The sequence below is a fragment of the Rhinichthys klamathensis genome, unplaced genomic scaffold (assembly GCF_029890125.1).
Source record: "Rhinichthys klamathensis goyatoka isolate OS25496 unplaced genomic scaffold, OSU_Roscu_1.1 h1tg000786l_1, whole genome shotgun sequence".
NCBI classification, from domain to species: domain Eukaryota; kingdom Metazoa; phylum Chordata; class Actinopteri; order Cypriniformes; family Leuciscidae; genus Rhinichthys; species Rhinichthys klamathensis.
The window spans coordinates 665031-680122 of record NW_026607183.1 but is presented as its reverse complement, the minus strand read 5'-3'; the positions used below and the strand labels follow the sequence as shown (position 1 = coordinate 680122).

At 38.8% G+C, this 15092-nt stretch overlaps 1 protein-coding gene across 1 annotated transcript in view; it reads left to right on the top strand.

Annotated features, from left to right (window-relative positions):
* nyap2a (neuronal tyrosine-phosphorylated phosphoinositide-3-kinase adaptor 2a) overlaps window positions 1–13243 on the top strand; it is a 34956-nt gene extending 21713 nt beyond the window's left edge. The window contains exons 4-7 of the mRNA XM_056243358.1: window positions 1457–2632; window positions 10286–10444; window positions 10535–10656; window positions 12929–13243. Of these exons, the coding sequence (XP_056099333.1) occupies window positions 1457–2632; window positions 10286–10444; window positions 10535–10656; window positions 12929–13159 (1688 nt within the window). The 3' untranslated portion in view covers window positions 13160–13243. The remainder of the gene's footprint in view (window positions 1–1456; window positions 2633–10285; window positions 10445–10534; window positions 10657–12928) is intronic.
* The last annotated feature ends 1849 nt before the right edge of the window (window positions 13244–15092 follow it).

Here is a 15092-nt window from a genome sequence, read left to right as displayed (position 1 = left end):
CTATTAAGTCAGTTCATAACCACACACATTCAGGATTAGTGACTGTACCGAGAGGGCAGTGGTGGGACGTGGTGCGAGCAGAAGCATCAGAAACCATCACATGCACAATAGAATAGTAATGGCCCTGTGCAGCCCCATACGGCTTTGGGGGATAGCACTGACATTAAAACTAATACACGCTGACTTTGCTACCCTTTTTGCTAAGCCATGGCCACAATGACACTCTGTTAACACCTTATTACTATACTGCAGTGCTTTACTTTTATGCTTCTGCTACGTTGTATTAGTTGTACAAAAAAAATATTGCACCTCTTGATGGAAATAAATGTGATGTTATTTACATCAAGAGGTACATACATTTTTAGTCAAGATCAATGCAAGAGTCAAAGCACTCTGTTAAAGTCAACTCCACCGCATCCCAAATACTTTCAAAGAATTTAAGGTCTGGACTCAGAGGTGTGAAACATATAACATGCTAGAAACATAATAACCACTGCAATAATGATCCAATCATAGGTTCTTAAAGGGGTGGTCGATTATGATTTCACTTTTTTAACTTTATAGTCAGTGTGTAATGTTGCTGTTTGAGCATAAACAACACCTGCAAAGTTACGACGCTCAAAGTTCAAAGCAAAGGGAGAGATTTTCTTTTACAGAAATCGCTTTTTAAGGAATACAACAAGCGAATGAGCTTCTTCACGGGTTCGTGACATCACCAACCCTAAAATAAAATTTACAAAAACCCTGCTCCTGGGAACACGCAAGCAACAAAGGGGGTGAGGCCATGTGGTGAAGAGGAAGAGTTGTTGTAGTAGAGCACATTTGGGAGTCTGCTCAAGCTCTCGCATTCCTCTTTTCACATTTATTGCAATTCAGTACGTAACAAAAATGCAATATAATGTTATAAAAGCAAGATGACAACATGAGTTACAACCATAATTAAACTAAACCTGTTTTATCTTCATTTCGCATATTCTCTGACTTTGTAGGCATCTTACATGACAGAATATGCTAATCAATGACTTGAAGATAGTTAACTCCACATCAGCTAGCTACATAAATTCATCAACTAACCATTCAGAAACGTGCGTGAGGTAATCAGAGCTGATAGCGCGAGCCCTTGAAGCCCCGCCCTCTTCTTGAAAGGGGGCCGGGAGCAGCAGCTCATTTGCATTTAAAGGGACACACACCCAAACGGTGCGTCTTTGCTCACCCTCAAAAAGTGACAATTTTAACATGGTATAAAAAATGATCTGTGGGGTATTTTGAGCTAAAACTTCCCATACACGCTCTGGGGACATCAGAGACTTGTTTTACATCTTGTAGAAAGGTGCATTATGGGACATATAGGATATATTTAAATCCAAACAGCGACTTTTTTTGTTTAGAATGTAAACAATTTTTCTGTGAAATGCTAAATCCATATTTCTAAACATTTCCGTTCTCTTGCCCACAGCATCTAAATCCCGCCCCTGCAGTGAGGAGTACCGTCGCATGCCTCCGCCAAAACCCAAACGCAACCCCAACACGCAGCTCAGCACGTCCTTTGACGAGTCTTACATTCAAAACCACTGCAGCAAGGTTAAGTCTGCCTCTCTGCCGCGACAACACAAAAAGAAGTCGGCGTCTCAGAATCAAAGCCCCGCCCCCGCCACTGACGATGAGGCGGAGCCTGTTTATATAGAGATGGTGGGGAATATCTTACGGGACTTCAGTCGAATTGCCGGAGCTAATGGCGATGAAGAGGATGACCAAGGTGAAAGTGTGTATGAGGAGATGAAATATCCTGCTTATGACGATTTGCCTTCATCCTTAGACCACGGCCAGTCACGATGGGAGCAGTGTCCCACTCCTTTGGTGCCGGAGGTAGAACTTACACGACCCACTACTCCACGTGGTTCACTCTGTGACATTCCCGCCCCGTTCCCGAATCTGCTTTCCCACCGCCCTCCTCTACTAGTGTTCCCACCTGCACCAGCCCAGTGTTCCCCCAACTCTGACGAATCTCCTCTTACTCCTCTGGATGTCACCAAACTGCCCATGTTGGACAACGTCGGATATGTCAAACCTGGTGCATCCCCAACTAGCGCTGACCCTGGACCACAGCTGGAGGCTCAGCAGGTGTCTGGTAAACACCACCACCACCACCACCATCATCATAAGAAGAAGTCAGCAGAGACTAAGGAGCAACAAACAATCACAGCATCAGGACGGTCCTCCGCTCCACCCCTGACATCTACGCTGTACAAAAGCGGTGGGTCGTCCGCGGCACACGGGTACCCCCGGAGCCACTCCGCCTGCCCGTCCCCCGTCAGTATGGGTCGTGCGTTAACGCCACTCACCCTGAAGCGCCCCCCGCCGTACGATGCCCTCATGACCGGGACGATTCCTCGCAGCGCTTCCGGAGTTGCACACGGATCACGTGAAAGCGGGCGGCTCTCGAATTCCTCTAGTGTGCACGGGGGCTCCATGCAAAATGTCTCCACTGCTTCGGGTTCAAGCTCAGGGTCGGGAGGTCGAGGCTGTCGTACACCAACCAGTCCTCTGGATGAGCTCAGCAACTTGTTCTCTTCCGGACGCAACATGCTGAAGAAAGGTTCTGGAAGCCGTAAGAACAAAGACTCAGCAGATGGTGAGTGAAAATGTTATAAATGCTCTAAATGTGTTACTAAAAACAAAACAAAAAAATGTATTTAAACAAAAAATACAGTAAAAACAATAATATTCGGAATAATTATTGACATTTAAAATAACAGTTTTCAATTTTAATGTATTTTAAAATGTCATTTATTCCTGTGATGGTTTAGCATCAGTACTCCAGTCTTTAGTGTCACATGATCCTTCAGAAATCACTCTAATGTGATGATTTGATGCTCAAGAAACATTTCTTATTATTATTATCAATGATTAAAACAGCTGTACTGCTTCATATTTTTGTGAAAAACATGATACATTTCCTTTTTTTTTTAATATACAATTTATTAAACAGAAATTTGTATTAAATAGAAACTTTTGTAACATTATAGATGTCTTTAGTGTCACTTTTGATCAATTTAATGCATTGCTGACCAAAAAAAAAATCCCCCAAAAACTATGCAACTTTTATATGTCTTTCAATTGTAATTAAAATATTGATGCATGTTAGCAGCAGCAGTTTACCATAATATATATACACAATATATTGGTAGCATAGTGGTTACTGAGATTTTTGTATTGGTTGATATTAGAAACAGTATAATATGTTAGATTTAATTGTGCATTTGTGAATATTTTTATTACACCTTCCTTGTAAAGATGAAAACCACAACGATTAATTTCAACTTCTCCCTTTTCTTTAAAAAAAAAACTATGAATCTGGGTTACAGTGAGACACTTACAATGGAGGTAAATGAGCTGTCGATTGAGCTTAACTTGTATTGAACCCAGAATATTAATAATTCAATAATTGTCAGTGTATCCCCAGTAGAAAATAAGCAAACAAGAAAAGCACTAAAGCCTTTAATTACACATTTTAAACCCAGTGAATACTGAAATTGTTAGGGTTAACTGTGAGATATCTGGAGGCGATTGGCCATATCAGTAACAACTTCAAAGTGAGGGATGTTGTCTCATAGAGCAAAGCCTGATTGGGTTTAAAAAGCGTGTGTAATCGTTTTGAGAGCTGCAGCTAAGGACTTTTTTTCCAGACTGTTATTTATTCCCGTGTGTGGAGGAGAGATGGCTTTCATGTCCTATTTCCACAGTCCACTTCCATCACCCCAGGTGTGTCTGTGTGTTTGAGCTCGTTCGGAGATTAAAAATTGAGCAATCAACCTACGCACAGACTATTGAACATTGCTTATAGTGCACAGGACAGAGAGAGCGAGAAAATGACCCAGATTCTTCCATACCAATCTGAGCCTCTTCAAATCAAGCTCACTGTCGATTGCGAAGGTCGCCGGATTGTTGCGTTGCAAGGGTTGTTGAATGGCTTTCTCACGAGCCTTTCAAATCATGATTAAATTCATTCTGAAAAAAAAAACCACTTAACAGATTAACGAGTCAAAGCTGTCATGTTGAACCCTCGACACATGCACACAAATACACTCACACATTTACAATTTCATATTCTTTACATACTGTCATAAAAAGTCAAACCTCACTTCAATGTAAGTGTACACAAAAAACACACACTGAAGCTGGTCAGTCTGTCCATCACAGTCAATTTTCCGCCACCCAGTCCAGCGGAGAGACACAAACACACACGGGTACCTCCTGTCAGTATGTCTTCCACGGATCTGTGACTTGGGCTTCGTGCCTGACAGAGTGTGGAGGTGTGTGAGATTAACAGGCTTCCGGCATTAGTATGTGCATGTGTGTTTGCCTGACACAGAGAGAGAAACGACAGAGAGATAGTGAAGAATCTGTCACTGTGATCCAAAACACAACAGTATCTATAGAGCTCAACATCACTCTGCTAAGATACACGGATGTGGGCCACATATCAGATCACGATCAGAGTTCACTCATCCATTTCTGATACATTCAGATTCAGTCAAAATGTCCTAGCTTGAAACTTTGAATATATATTTTATTATTTTAGTCTCTAATGCTCACCAAGGCTGCATTTATTCTATACATTAGAAACAATAATATTGTGAAATATTACAATTTAAAAGAAAAGTTTTCTATTTAAATGTATTTTAAAATATAATGTATTCCTGTGTTGGTAAAGCTGTATTTTCAGCATCATTACTCCAGTCTTCAGAGTCACATGATCCTTCAGAAATCAAATGATTGGTGCTCAAAAAACATTTCTTATTATTAGCGATGTTGAAAACAGTTTTGCTGCGACATATTTTGTTAGAAACCATGATACATTTTTAAGGATTCTTGGATGATAAAAAGTTCAAAAGAACAGCATTTAACTAGAAATAACAACTTTTAAACAATCTGAAGTGTTCTTGCTGAATGAAATTTCTTTAAAATAAATATTTATTATCTGTTTTTAATCTGATTTCGAGATATTTTCAGGAGCCGGCTATTCATTTTCATTAAAAAAACCCCCTGAAAACCAAGGTTTGTAAAGAAAAATATTATCCATTGATTGAATAAGCCTTCTTTCTTCAAATCTACAGATCTCATATCAAAAGCTGCCAAGTCAGTCTTAAACTTCACGCTTGGGCTGTGATTGGCATTTTCAGAAATACCCATTTAGAGATAAAACAATCATAGACAGAGCTCTTCCTGTTCAGGCCAGTTATCCTGGTCCAAATCCTGTTAGGGAATTCTACTACAACTCAGCATGACACCATTCGGCGCCAGAAAGGCATACGGAGTCTGAACATGTGCCAGTGTCGAGTGGCACGCAATAGAGTTTGTGCATTAATCTGTCTCAAGGATCAGTCTAATTTAAATGTAATATGAGTTTGTTTTTATTATGCCCTTCAGTGCCTATAAATAGCTCTAAATATGCCTTAACGGAGAGCAGTCTACTGTTATGTCTTAATGTATGCAGCTGTATTTAAATTCAATAGTGCTTTCCCTGCAGCACTGAATAGCTTAATAGTTTCTAAAATGTAAGTGTCTGAGTAACTTCACATACTCTAAGGTTACATTAGCATATACTAATAATGATCCCACGCATTTAATGTATTTTCTCATCATTATAGCTCTGAGGTTGGCATACATTATCATAATTTAGAGGCACAGAAGTGCTTACATTGTGCCCATAATGGCAGATCAGGTTCGCAGTCAGGCTGAAAACAGTCAATATGATTGAGAAGAAATTCTGATCAGGATCTTCCAAGAATGTGCCATTAAACAGCGACAAACTGGCTCCAGTGCAACAAAACACTGACATACATATAGTATTATAGTTTCCATTATGAAAATTTAATTCTGGCAGTTCCAGAGCTTTTTTTATGACATCACTTTTTTCTATTCCTCCTATTCTGCCTCTATGGCATCATGGATTCTGTCACTTCCATATATTCTCTATCATTATACTGTCCTGAATAAGATATTTTACATAAAAGATGTTTACATATAGTCCACAAGACAAAAAATAGCAGAATTTATAATGACCCTGTTCAAAAGTTTATTTTTGATTCTTAATACTGTGTGTCGTTACCTGGATGATCCACAAATGTTTTTTTGTTGTTTTGTGATGGTTGCTCTTGAGTCCCTTGTTTGTCCTGAGCAGTTAAATCCTTCAGGTCCCGAAAATTCTTCGGTTTTCCAGCATCTTTTGCATACCTGTATTTGAACCCTTTTCAGCAGTTACTGTATGATTTTGATCTTTTAACAACAAGGGACAATTGAGGGACACAACTATTAAAAATATTTTCAAATATGCATTAGATGAAAATCCTGAAGGATTTCTCTGAAGGACATTGGGCAGTTTAACTGCTAAGGAAAAACAAGGAACTTCGCGTAATATCGACTTTATATCTCATAATGTGACTTTATATCTTGCAATAGGGCTTTTTATCTCACTTTTGCTACTTTATATCTCACAGTGTGACTTTATGTGTTCTGTTTCTCCCCACCTCTGGTCCTAATTACAACAAATGCCTTATCAAAGCCAATCTGACTTCTGAGCTGTAATGCTGCCTGAATCATAAGCATACAGTGTTTGTTCGTCGGCCAGGAGAGACTGAGCCTGGGTTCTTCCAAGGATTTTTTTCTCCATTCTGTCACCCGATGGAGGTTTGGTTCCTTGCCACTTTCGCCTTTGTTGCCTTTGGCTTGCTTAATCTTTAACAATATTATTGATCTGCCTGCATTGACACACCATTATACGAGAACTGACCTGAGCTGGACGATGACATCACTGTTTTCTCCAGAGCGGCTATATAAATGAACTAAATTAATAGCTTTTTTATAACAGAAATGAACCATTACTGAACTTACTTAAGCTGGACTATGGCATTATTTTTTTCTAGATCAGCCGAAACAAACTTTGTTGCATTATTTTCCTGCTGTCACTGTAAAGCTGCTTTGAAACAATCTGTATTGTAAAAAGCGCTATATAAATAAAAGTGACTTGACTTGACTTTAGCTAAAAAAGCGCCTTAGTTGTAATTCTAAACAAATGATCGATAAAATGCGTCTTAACCTAAGAGGTTTGGTGCAGTCGGCTGCTGATCTTTAGATTCCTAAAAAGGACCTTGGAGATAAACTACAACCGGTCTCTTGTTTGGCTCTCTCCTGCTGTGCCTTTTAGCCTTGTTTCAGTGGTGTTGTTTATGTCCATTACCTCTGAGTGCCAAAAGGTATTTGGCCTGGCATTTCACTCTAAGTGAATGAGGTGAACATGTTTCTATGTTGGCTGCTGTTAGTTGAGGAGCCTTGTAGAACAATCTGACCCTATGAACACTGACAAGAACACAGTCCTGCCAACACACACCTAAAATTTCCTCCGCTAACTCTCACTCACACACACAAATGGACAGATGAGTGTCTAAGCAGACTATATCCAGGCACTGACCATGTGCATGTTAATAAGTAAATATGATAAATTTGTCGCAGACTTAGCATTAGCGCCCAACGCTAATGACAGTGGACACTAATTAAATGTAGACTAATGGAGCAGGACACCACAGACTAATGGGATTTCAACAGACGTGGCCAGACAACAGAGCGCGTGTGTGTGTGTGTGTTTCCAGAGAGATAACGTATGGTAAATGAGGTTTTTGAGGAGCAATGTGAGTCCATAATGAAAAATAAGCTAACCTTATCAAAGTCAGCAGAGGATAGCAGGGACACTCTCAGTTTCTTTTATGAAAAAAAAAAAAGAATTCTATCTCAATTCTTTAAACTATTCACTCTATTGTACAGTATGTTTCTGATCACTAAAAAGAATCGGCTCATAAGAGTAATTCGTTCAGGAGTTGTACAGGACTGTTCCATGCTGTAAATTCAGTAACGGAAAACGCACGTATGAGAACCGCTAAAAGAATGTCAATTGGTTTCTAGTATTTTTTTTTAATGGAACTGGTTTAATCATATCTTTAAAAAAAAAAGGATAAAAAAAATAATTGCTACTTTTTATCTTACAATTCTGCCTTTTTTCTTGCAATCACAAGTTGCAATCTCAGAATTGCAAGAAATAAAGTCAGATTGCGAGTAAGAATTGTGAGTTATAAACTCGGAAGCATGAAATATACTCTTGATGAGGGGGAAAATCTGAATTGAGAGATTCTGTATTATATGGAACATTTTGCAGCCCTAGTTCCAATGCTGTATGAACTGAACTGAAATGAACTGAAGTAGCTCATGACTTTTATTAGCATAAGGCTTAAGTCATTACACACACACACACACTGATGACATAGTCTGATGTCACCTTCAATTCATACGTCCATAAGTGTCAGACGATATAGCTAAGCACACATCTATATGGACGATACAGATACGCATTCAGATACTCTTGCCAGCTGAAATAATTGAAAAGCTTTCATCTGTTAGTAAAGCAATTTCCCTAATGTCTTCAGAGCCAGTGAAAGACGTGATGAATGTGACTGCTAATGGATCCCCTGTGAGGAGAGAGAGATTGAGAAAGAAATGCAATGGAAAATACAAAGAAAAAGGGATTGATTGTATGAAAGATGAAAAGATGGAGTGAAAAATAAAGAGATGTCAAGTTTAAGCAAGTTTTAAGTCTATAAACAAACTGCATTGTGATCACATGACTTTAACGTCATGTTCGCAGTGATGACGTTTAATGCCCCCAACCACCTCTGTAGCCCCAATTAGCCATTAGCAATAGTTTTCAAGACAATTAAAAGCTTTACAAAGTCTCAAGGAAGTATTACTGATGTATTTTATGTCATAGAATAAAACATAAAAATATCTCAAGCTTGTTCACCACATATCTTATTTCAAGCATTTAACCAAAAACCCATTAAATTTTTTTTTTTACTTCAGGACGGAAGTTATAAAAAGCTTGTTTCCAAGTTTTAGCCCTATTTATCTAGGTTTCAAAAATAGTGTGTGAACCAGTCCAAAGAGTTTTTATATGACAATTACTTTTCATGTTTGATATAGCAAATCATGTAGTTATTTTATATATATTATATACATTTTTAATTGTGAACTGTCTTTTTGTGATCGAATAATAAATCAAAAAGAACATTTAAAAAAATTACTTTTAAAGGATTAGTTCACTTTTAAAAAAACTTTTTCTGATAATTTACTCACCCCCATGTCATCCAAGATGTCCATGTCTTTCTTTCTTCAGTCGAAAAGAAATGAAGGTTTTTGATGAAAACATTCCAGGATTTTTCTCCATATAATGCACTTTGCTGGGCACCAAACGGTTCAAGGTCCAAAAGACAGTTTCAGTGCAAACTGCAAACTGTTCAAATGGCTTTAAACGACACCAGACGATGAATAAGGGTCTTATCAAGCGAAACGATCGCTCATTTAAAAAAGAAATAACAAAGTTTAAGTTTTATAAGCTCACATGCTCGCCTTGCTCTGTTCTGTGTGACTCTCCTGTTCAAACTCGTTCATCAAAATGAACGAATCTTTTTCCGAGTCAATTCGTTCATTTCGTTCGTTAAATGAACCAAATGACTCGAAAAAAGATTTGTTCATTTTGATGAACGAGTTCGAACAGGAGAGTCACGAACGTGCATCACAGAACAGAGCAAGGCGAGCATTTGACATTATTAAACTTAAACTTTGTTATTTCTTTTTTAAATGACCGATCGTTTCGCTTGATAAGACCCTTATTCATCGTCTGGTGTCGTTTAAAGCCATTTGAACAGTTTGCAGTTTGCACTGAAACTGTCTTTTGTACCTTGAACCGTTTGGTGCCCAGCAAAGTGCATTATATGGAGAAAAATCCTGGAATGTTTTCATCAAAAACCTTAATTTCTTTTCGACTGAAGAAAGAAAGACATGGACATCTTGGATGACATTGGGGTGAGTAAATTATCAGCAAAAGTTTTTTTTAAAGTGAACTAATCCTTTAATATAATTTCTGGTTTATCACATTGGAAATGGAAGTGCATTACATTGTGGGATAGTATACAGTACCAAGTTTGCTCTGCATGCAGAAATACTGCTCAATTTTCACAGTATACATTCTACATACTGCAAAAATAGTAATAGCACTATGATATTTTGCTACACTAAGTTATTTTGGCTCACCTAGCGGTAATATGCTTGTACTGCAGCACTAGTACAAAACAAAGCACTTATTCACGAAACCGCAATCATTCTCATAAAAACAGATGCCAAGGCACATTGACTTTTACTGAATTCTGAAATCTCTACCTCTTTTTCTCTCTTCCAGGTGAAAGTAAAGGCAGAAGTGACAGTAGGGACAGAGCCCTTCGTAGCTCTTCTCCGAAATCACAGGATTGGGAAACGCCCACAGGACAATCAGCCACGCCCACAGCCACGCCCAGTCGTCTTGGCCGCTCTTCCGTCAGCCCGACCACCATGCTTGGGGGTGCGTCCTGTCCATGCGACAGATAATCAGATAAAAACAAAGTAAGGATGCTGATTTTAGATACTCATTTAACATACTCTTCCTTTTTAGAAACAAAAGCCGGGTGTAAACTTGGCCGCTCCGCATCCACGTCAGGAGTCCCGTCCCCTATGGGAACGCCCCAAAGACACGCCCCCGATGCCTCCGCCCACCAGTGCGGGACCCCGTTCCAGGTACAACCCCCTTATTCCTCAGAATGAGCGAGAGATCGCATGCGTGTGGAGTTCGGCTCCTGTCTCCGTGTCTGTCGATCTGCCCAGCAATACCTTCATGTCTTTGACCTTTGACCCCACGGCTATGTGTTTATCCTATTCTGTCTGCTGCTTCTGCTGCCGTGCATTTCGTTTGGCTCACGGCGTTCATCGTCTGTCTACGTAGATGCGTATGCGTGTGTTGTTTGTGTCCGGTCCAGATCAGGGCTGCCTTCCCATCGCGCTCTGAAGAGGCTCTCACATTTAATTCGTCCTCTGTGAGCTTGTGCCAAGAGATCCACAATCAGGGTTTTATATATCAGGCCGTTTTAGCACTTGAGAAAAGGTCTGAATCTGAACGAGAAGCTCTTCAGAGCGCCGGCGGACAGCTTTACTCTCGACCAGCAGCTTCCTCAAGTCTGTGTCGTCTTCATTACAATGTTTCAGATGTTGTGGTTGGCTTCCTCAGAATGATGTACAGACATCAAACACAGAAGCTGATACCATAAAATTGGAGAAAACTCACTCTTAAAAGCAGGATCCCGAATCCAAAGCATAGACATCATCACGACTTATTTACTAAATTGATTGAAATATTGACAGCTTGATTGACAGTTTCCTCAAAACACCCCCAGTTAAAGTCTGTTTGATGTGTGTATATATGTATCTCGACATGGCATTTATATCAGTGTCACGTATCATATGCTCTCTCCTGTTTGTCTGTGTGGCCTTATTTGAACGGGTTTTTAGAGCTACACTGTATTATGTACAAAAATCCTGTAATAATAACTTTGTTTTCCACGTCAACATCACTTTCACAGAGACTGGGGAGTCAGTTACACAACTCACTACACAGACTCACCAAGGCATGTTCTTTATATCACAACTGATGAAAGCTACTGTGAACACACACACTATTTTATAGGCATACAGTAACATGCAATGCAGTAATATACTACAATAAAAAACAAATTACACAATGTATAGCTATACTATTACACTCAATATTATAACAGACAACACATTTAGTATGTTTAGTATGTCTGATCTACTCTCACTCCCCAGTTGTGTGTTTGATTGTTAGTGACTGTAATTGAACTAACCCAAATAAATCTTAAAATCGAGGGATAAAACTAACCCCAACAAAGCAGAAATCGAAATAAAACCTTGTCAAAATTGTCTACTTTTCCCTGTCCACTGTACTTTCTGTGTCTATCTGCTACTTCCTTCCTCAAAAGCAAAAATGTGTGTGTGTTTGCTGTATGTGTATAAGTGTGTACTGTACGTGTGTGTGTGTGTGTGTGTGTGTGTGTGAGTGTACGTGTGTGTGCATGCCTGAAGTATATGCTCTGTTACAAAACCTAGTCAGCAATACCTCATTTTATTATGGCAACTTTACTACGCTGTCTCCTAAAACCTTGTTTTGCCCAAAATTTAAGGCAGCGTTGCATGTATGCTTATTATAAATAACCTCAAATCTGTGATATTTTACTATTATTTAAATACAAATATAGTATTTATTAATACTTTGAATTGTCTCATATTTTTACAGTATTTTGGTTTAAGGTTTAGGAATTTTGTTATGTGCTTTTGGCATATTTATTTGACAATATTTCTATTTATGTTTATTAAAGGGACAGTTCACCCAAAAATTTAAATTCCGCTCAATTCATATGCATTTTAGTTATAATTTTGATTAAAGTTTACGAGGGCACATGAATTTTTGGTTCATTAATCAATACTACAAAAAAAAAAAAAAAAAAAAAAGTCCATTTTGATTTCATGATTCTAAACTTGACTTAATAACATTATAACAAACTAAAGTATAAGTGCTTCACATAAGGAGGGCCATTAATTGAGAATGCTGTCTTAGAAGGCAGCCGCCTGTGTAGCTCACTAGGTATTGAAACAGAGAGAGATTTTGTGTTGCCTCTATACATGTTTATTGTTTTAATCTGTGTTTGTACAGGTGCATGCCACGGGCAGTTTAATATGCGTGTACACGATTAAGATATTGTGGTGTGTGTGTGTGTGTGTGTGTGTACAGTGCAAGAGAATTAAACTGAACGGCAATACATTCTGACTGTTCTGACTTTAAATGAAAATGAATTATTAAACATTTCATTTATTATTAAAGAACGCTGTTAACGGCTTCACTCTCACAAAAAAAAAAAAAAAAAATGTATGTGAAGGGCTACAAAATCAAAGCCAGCTCTGCATGCACCAACATTGTCTCACCCTTGCCACCCATTAGATGCCCCCAATGCCCTGGGCATGTGGGGACAGCACCATGATGGAGATGATTGAGAAGAAACGTCACCTGTGCAAGGAGATCAAATCCAGACAGAGACCTTCAGACAAAGCCCTGTGCAAACAGGACAGCATGCCCATCCTGCCCAGCTGGAAGAAGACCAACGGGGGCAAAAAATACGGGCCCCCTCCGTACTCCACCCAAACCACTGTCTTCTGGGACACTGCTATTTAAAGGGTGACCAGCAAACTACGGCCATGGAGATGCACAGACTGAGGGGGCGTGTCCAAATATTGATTGACAGCTAGCAGGAAGTAGGACTATGTGACAATACATTGAAGGATCCTCAAATCTCCCTGGTTTCCTATCGCTGTTTATATTTGATATTTTTATATTGAAGATAACTGTCTTAATATTAAATATAATTAATATAATTAGCGGTTTTATAAAGAGGAACTCTCTAAATGAGATCTAAGAGTGAAAATAGTACACTTTAAAAACCCATGAGATGATATTTGTCCTCTTCTAAATGGTATTTCTATTTATTTTCTATCCTTTTTTGGGGGGGTGTTTCTATATTTGGCACTTATCTGTGTGTCTGGGGAAATAACCTATAATGTATGGTGAAATATGTGCAGTAATTCCATTGAAAAAAACATCGTTGTTTTTGACGCCTATGCATTTGGTTTTACGGCATGGACGGCGCTTTTGTTCATTGTCTGTTTTTCATATGGAGAGTTTATTTGAAAATAATATATTTTTGGTGTCTGTACTTTAAATGTGGGATTGTGAGTTGTCAGGGAGTTGTTCTTACGGCTTCTGGGTTGGACTTGAAGGCAATCGGCTGGATTGTGAGATAGATGGGTTTGATTAGTCGGATTAGATTATGAGATGACTGGGTTATTAAAAATATGGATCGGACTGTTTTATAAGGCGGTTTGTCAGAGATTGAGTGTGGTCAGATAAACTGTGAGGGCACTTTCTGTTTTGCGAGGTCAGCTGGTGTATTTCAATTGTTAGCGCTGTAAACTCGCAAACACACACTAATATCAGCTGCTTTATGGCCTAACATTTGGTGCTGTTCAACTCCTTTCTTGAATGTTCAACCTTAACAGCTACATGTCAGTCATGCACATAATAAAAATTGTAAAGAAATTCGCGTGGGGCGCTTTGCGCATGATCAGGGATCGAATGATGAAAATCCGGTCCTCTAGCTGGCATGTCAGATAATAAATCTCAAATGCAGACACCGTTCTTTTATGAAGCACTATGCAGACATACTGTCAGTTTACACATTCATATATCATTGTGACACGAGTCAAGGGCAGGCAAGAGGCAATATCGTACTGAAAAGGCTCAGAAAGAAAAGACCAGGCAGGCTGTAATTTACTCCGATCAGATGCTGTCCAGGCTTAAACCCATAGCTTTACCACGCAATCAAAGAGCCATGCCGGTGCATTCAAGCACACTTGACTTTATGTGAACTAGTCATCATAAGCACTTAAACACTAGGATGCCAAGCACGGTCTTGAAATGACAGGAGAGTAAATGCCTTTCTGTGCGTGTTTAATAATGATTCAGGAATCAGATCAGATCAAGAAACATACTAAATGCAAGTGTACAAACAGACACATTGCTAATGCATTGTAAGCGCATGGTTCCTTAAGTGTGGCAGTAACACATCTTAGTATTCAAGATAGCTATAGAGTGCTGTAGGAATGAGTCCTAAAACCCGGAAATGAGTTCTTCCGGTTCCATCATGCCGAAGTCAGTGGGATTTTTGAATGGGTTTGCGGTTAACACAGGCTCAAGATACTTTTCATTAATTGCATTCATGTACTTGCATAGAGTATGTTTTGGGTCTTAAAGGGATAGTTCACCAAAAAATAATCATCATTTACTCACCCGCAGGTCATTCTAAACTGGTACGACTTGAAACACATGTATATATAAGATGTTTATTAGAAAATTGTCTTTTGTGTGTGTGTATGTGTGTGTTTGTGTTTTCAAACAATTAAAATCAATGGGTTCGGTGTTGTTTTGAACCCAATGACTTTCAATTTATGACTAAAAACAGCTGTTTTTTAAATATCCTATTTTGGTGTCACGGAAAGTAACACATTTTGAAAGACATGAGGTTGAGTACATAATGACTGAATTTAAATTT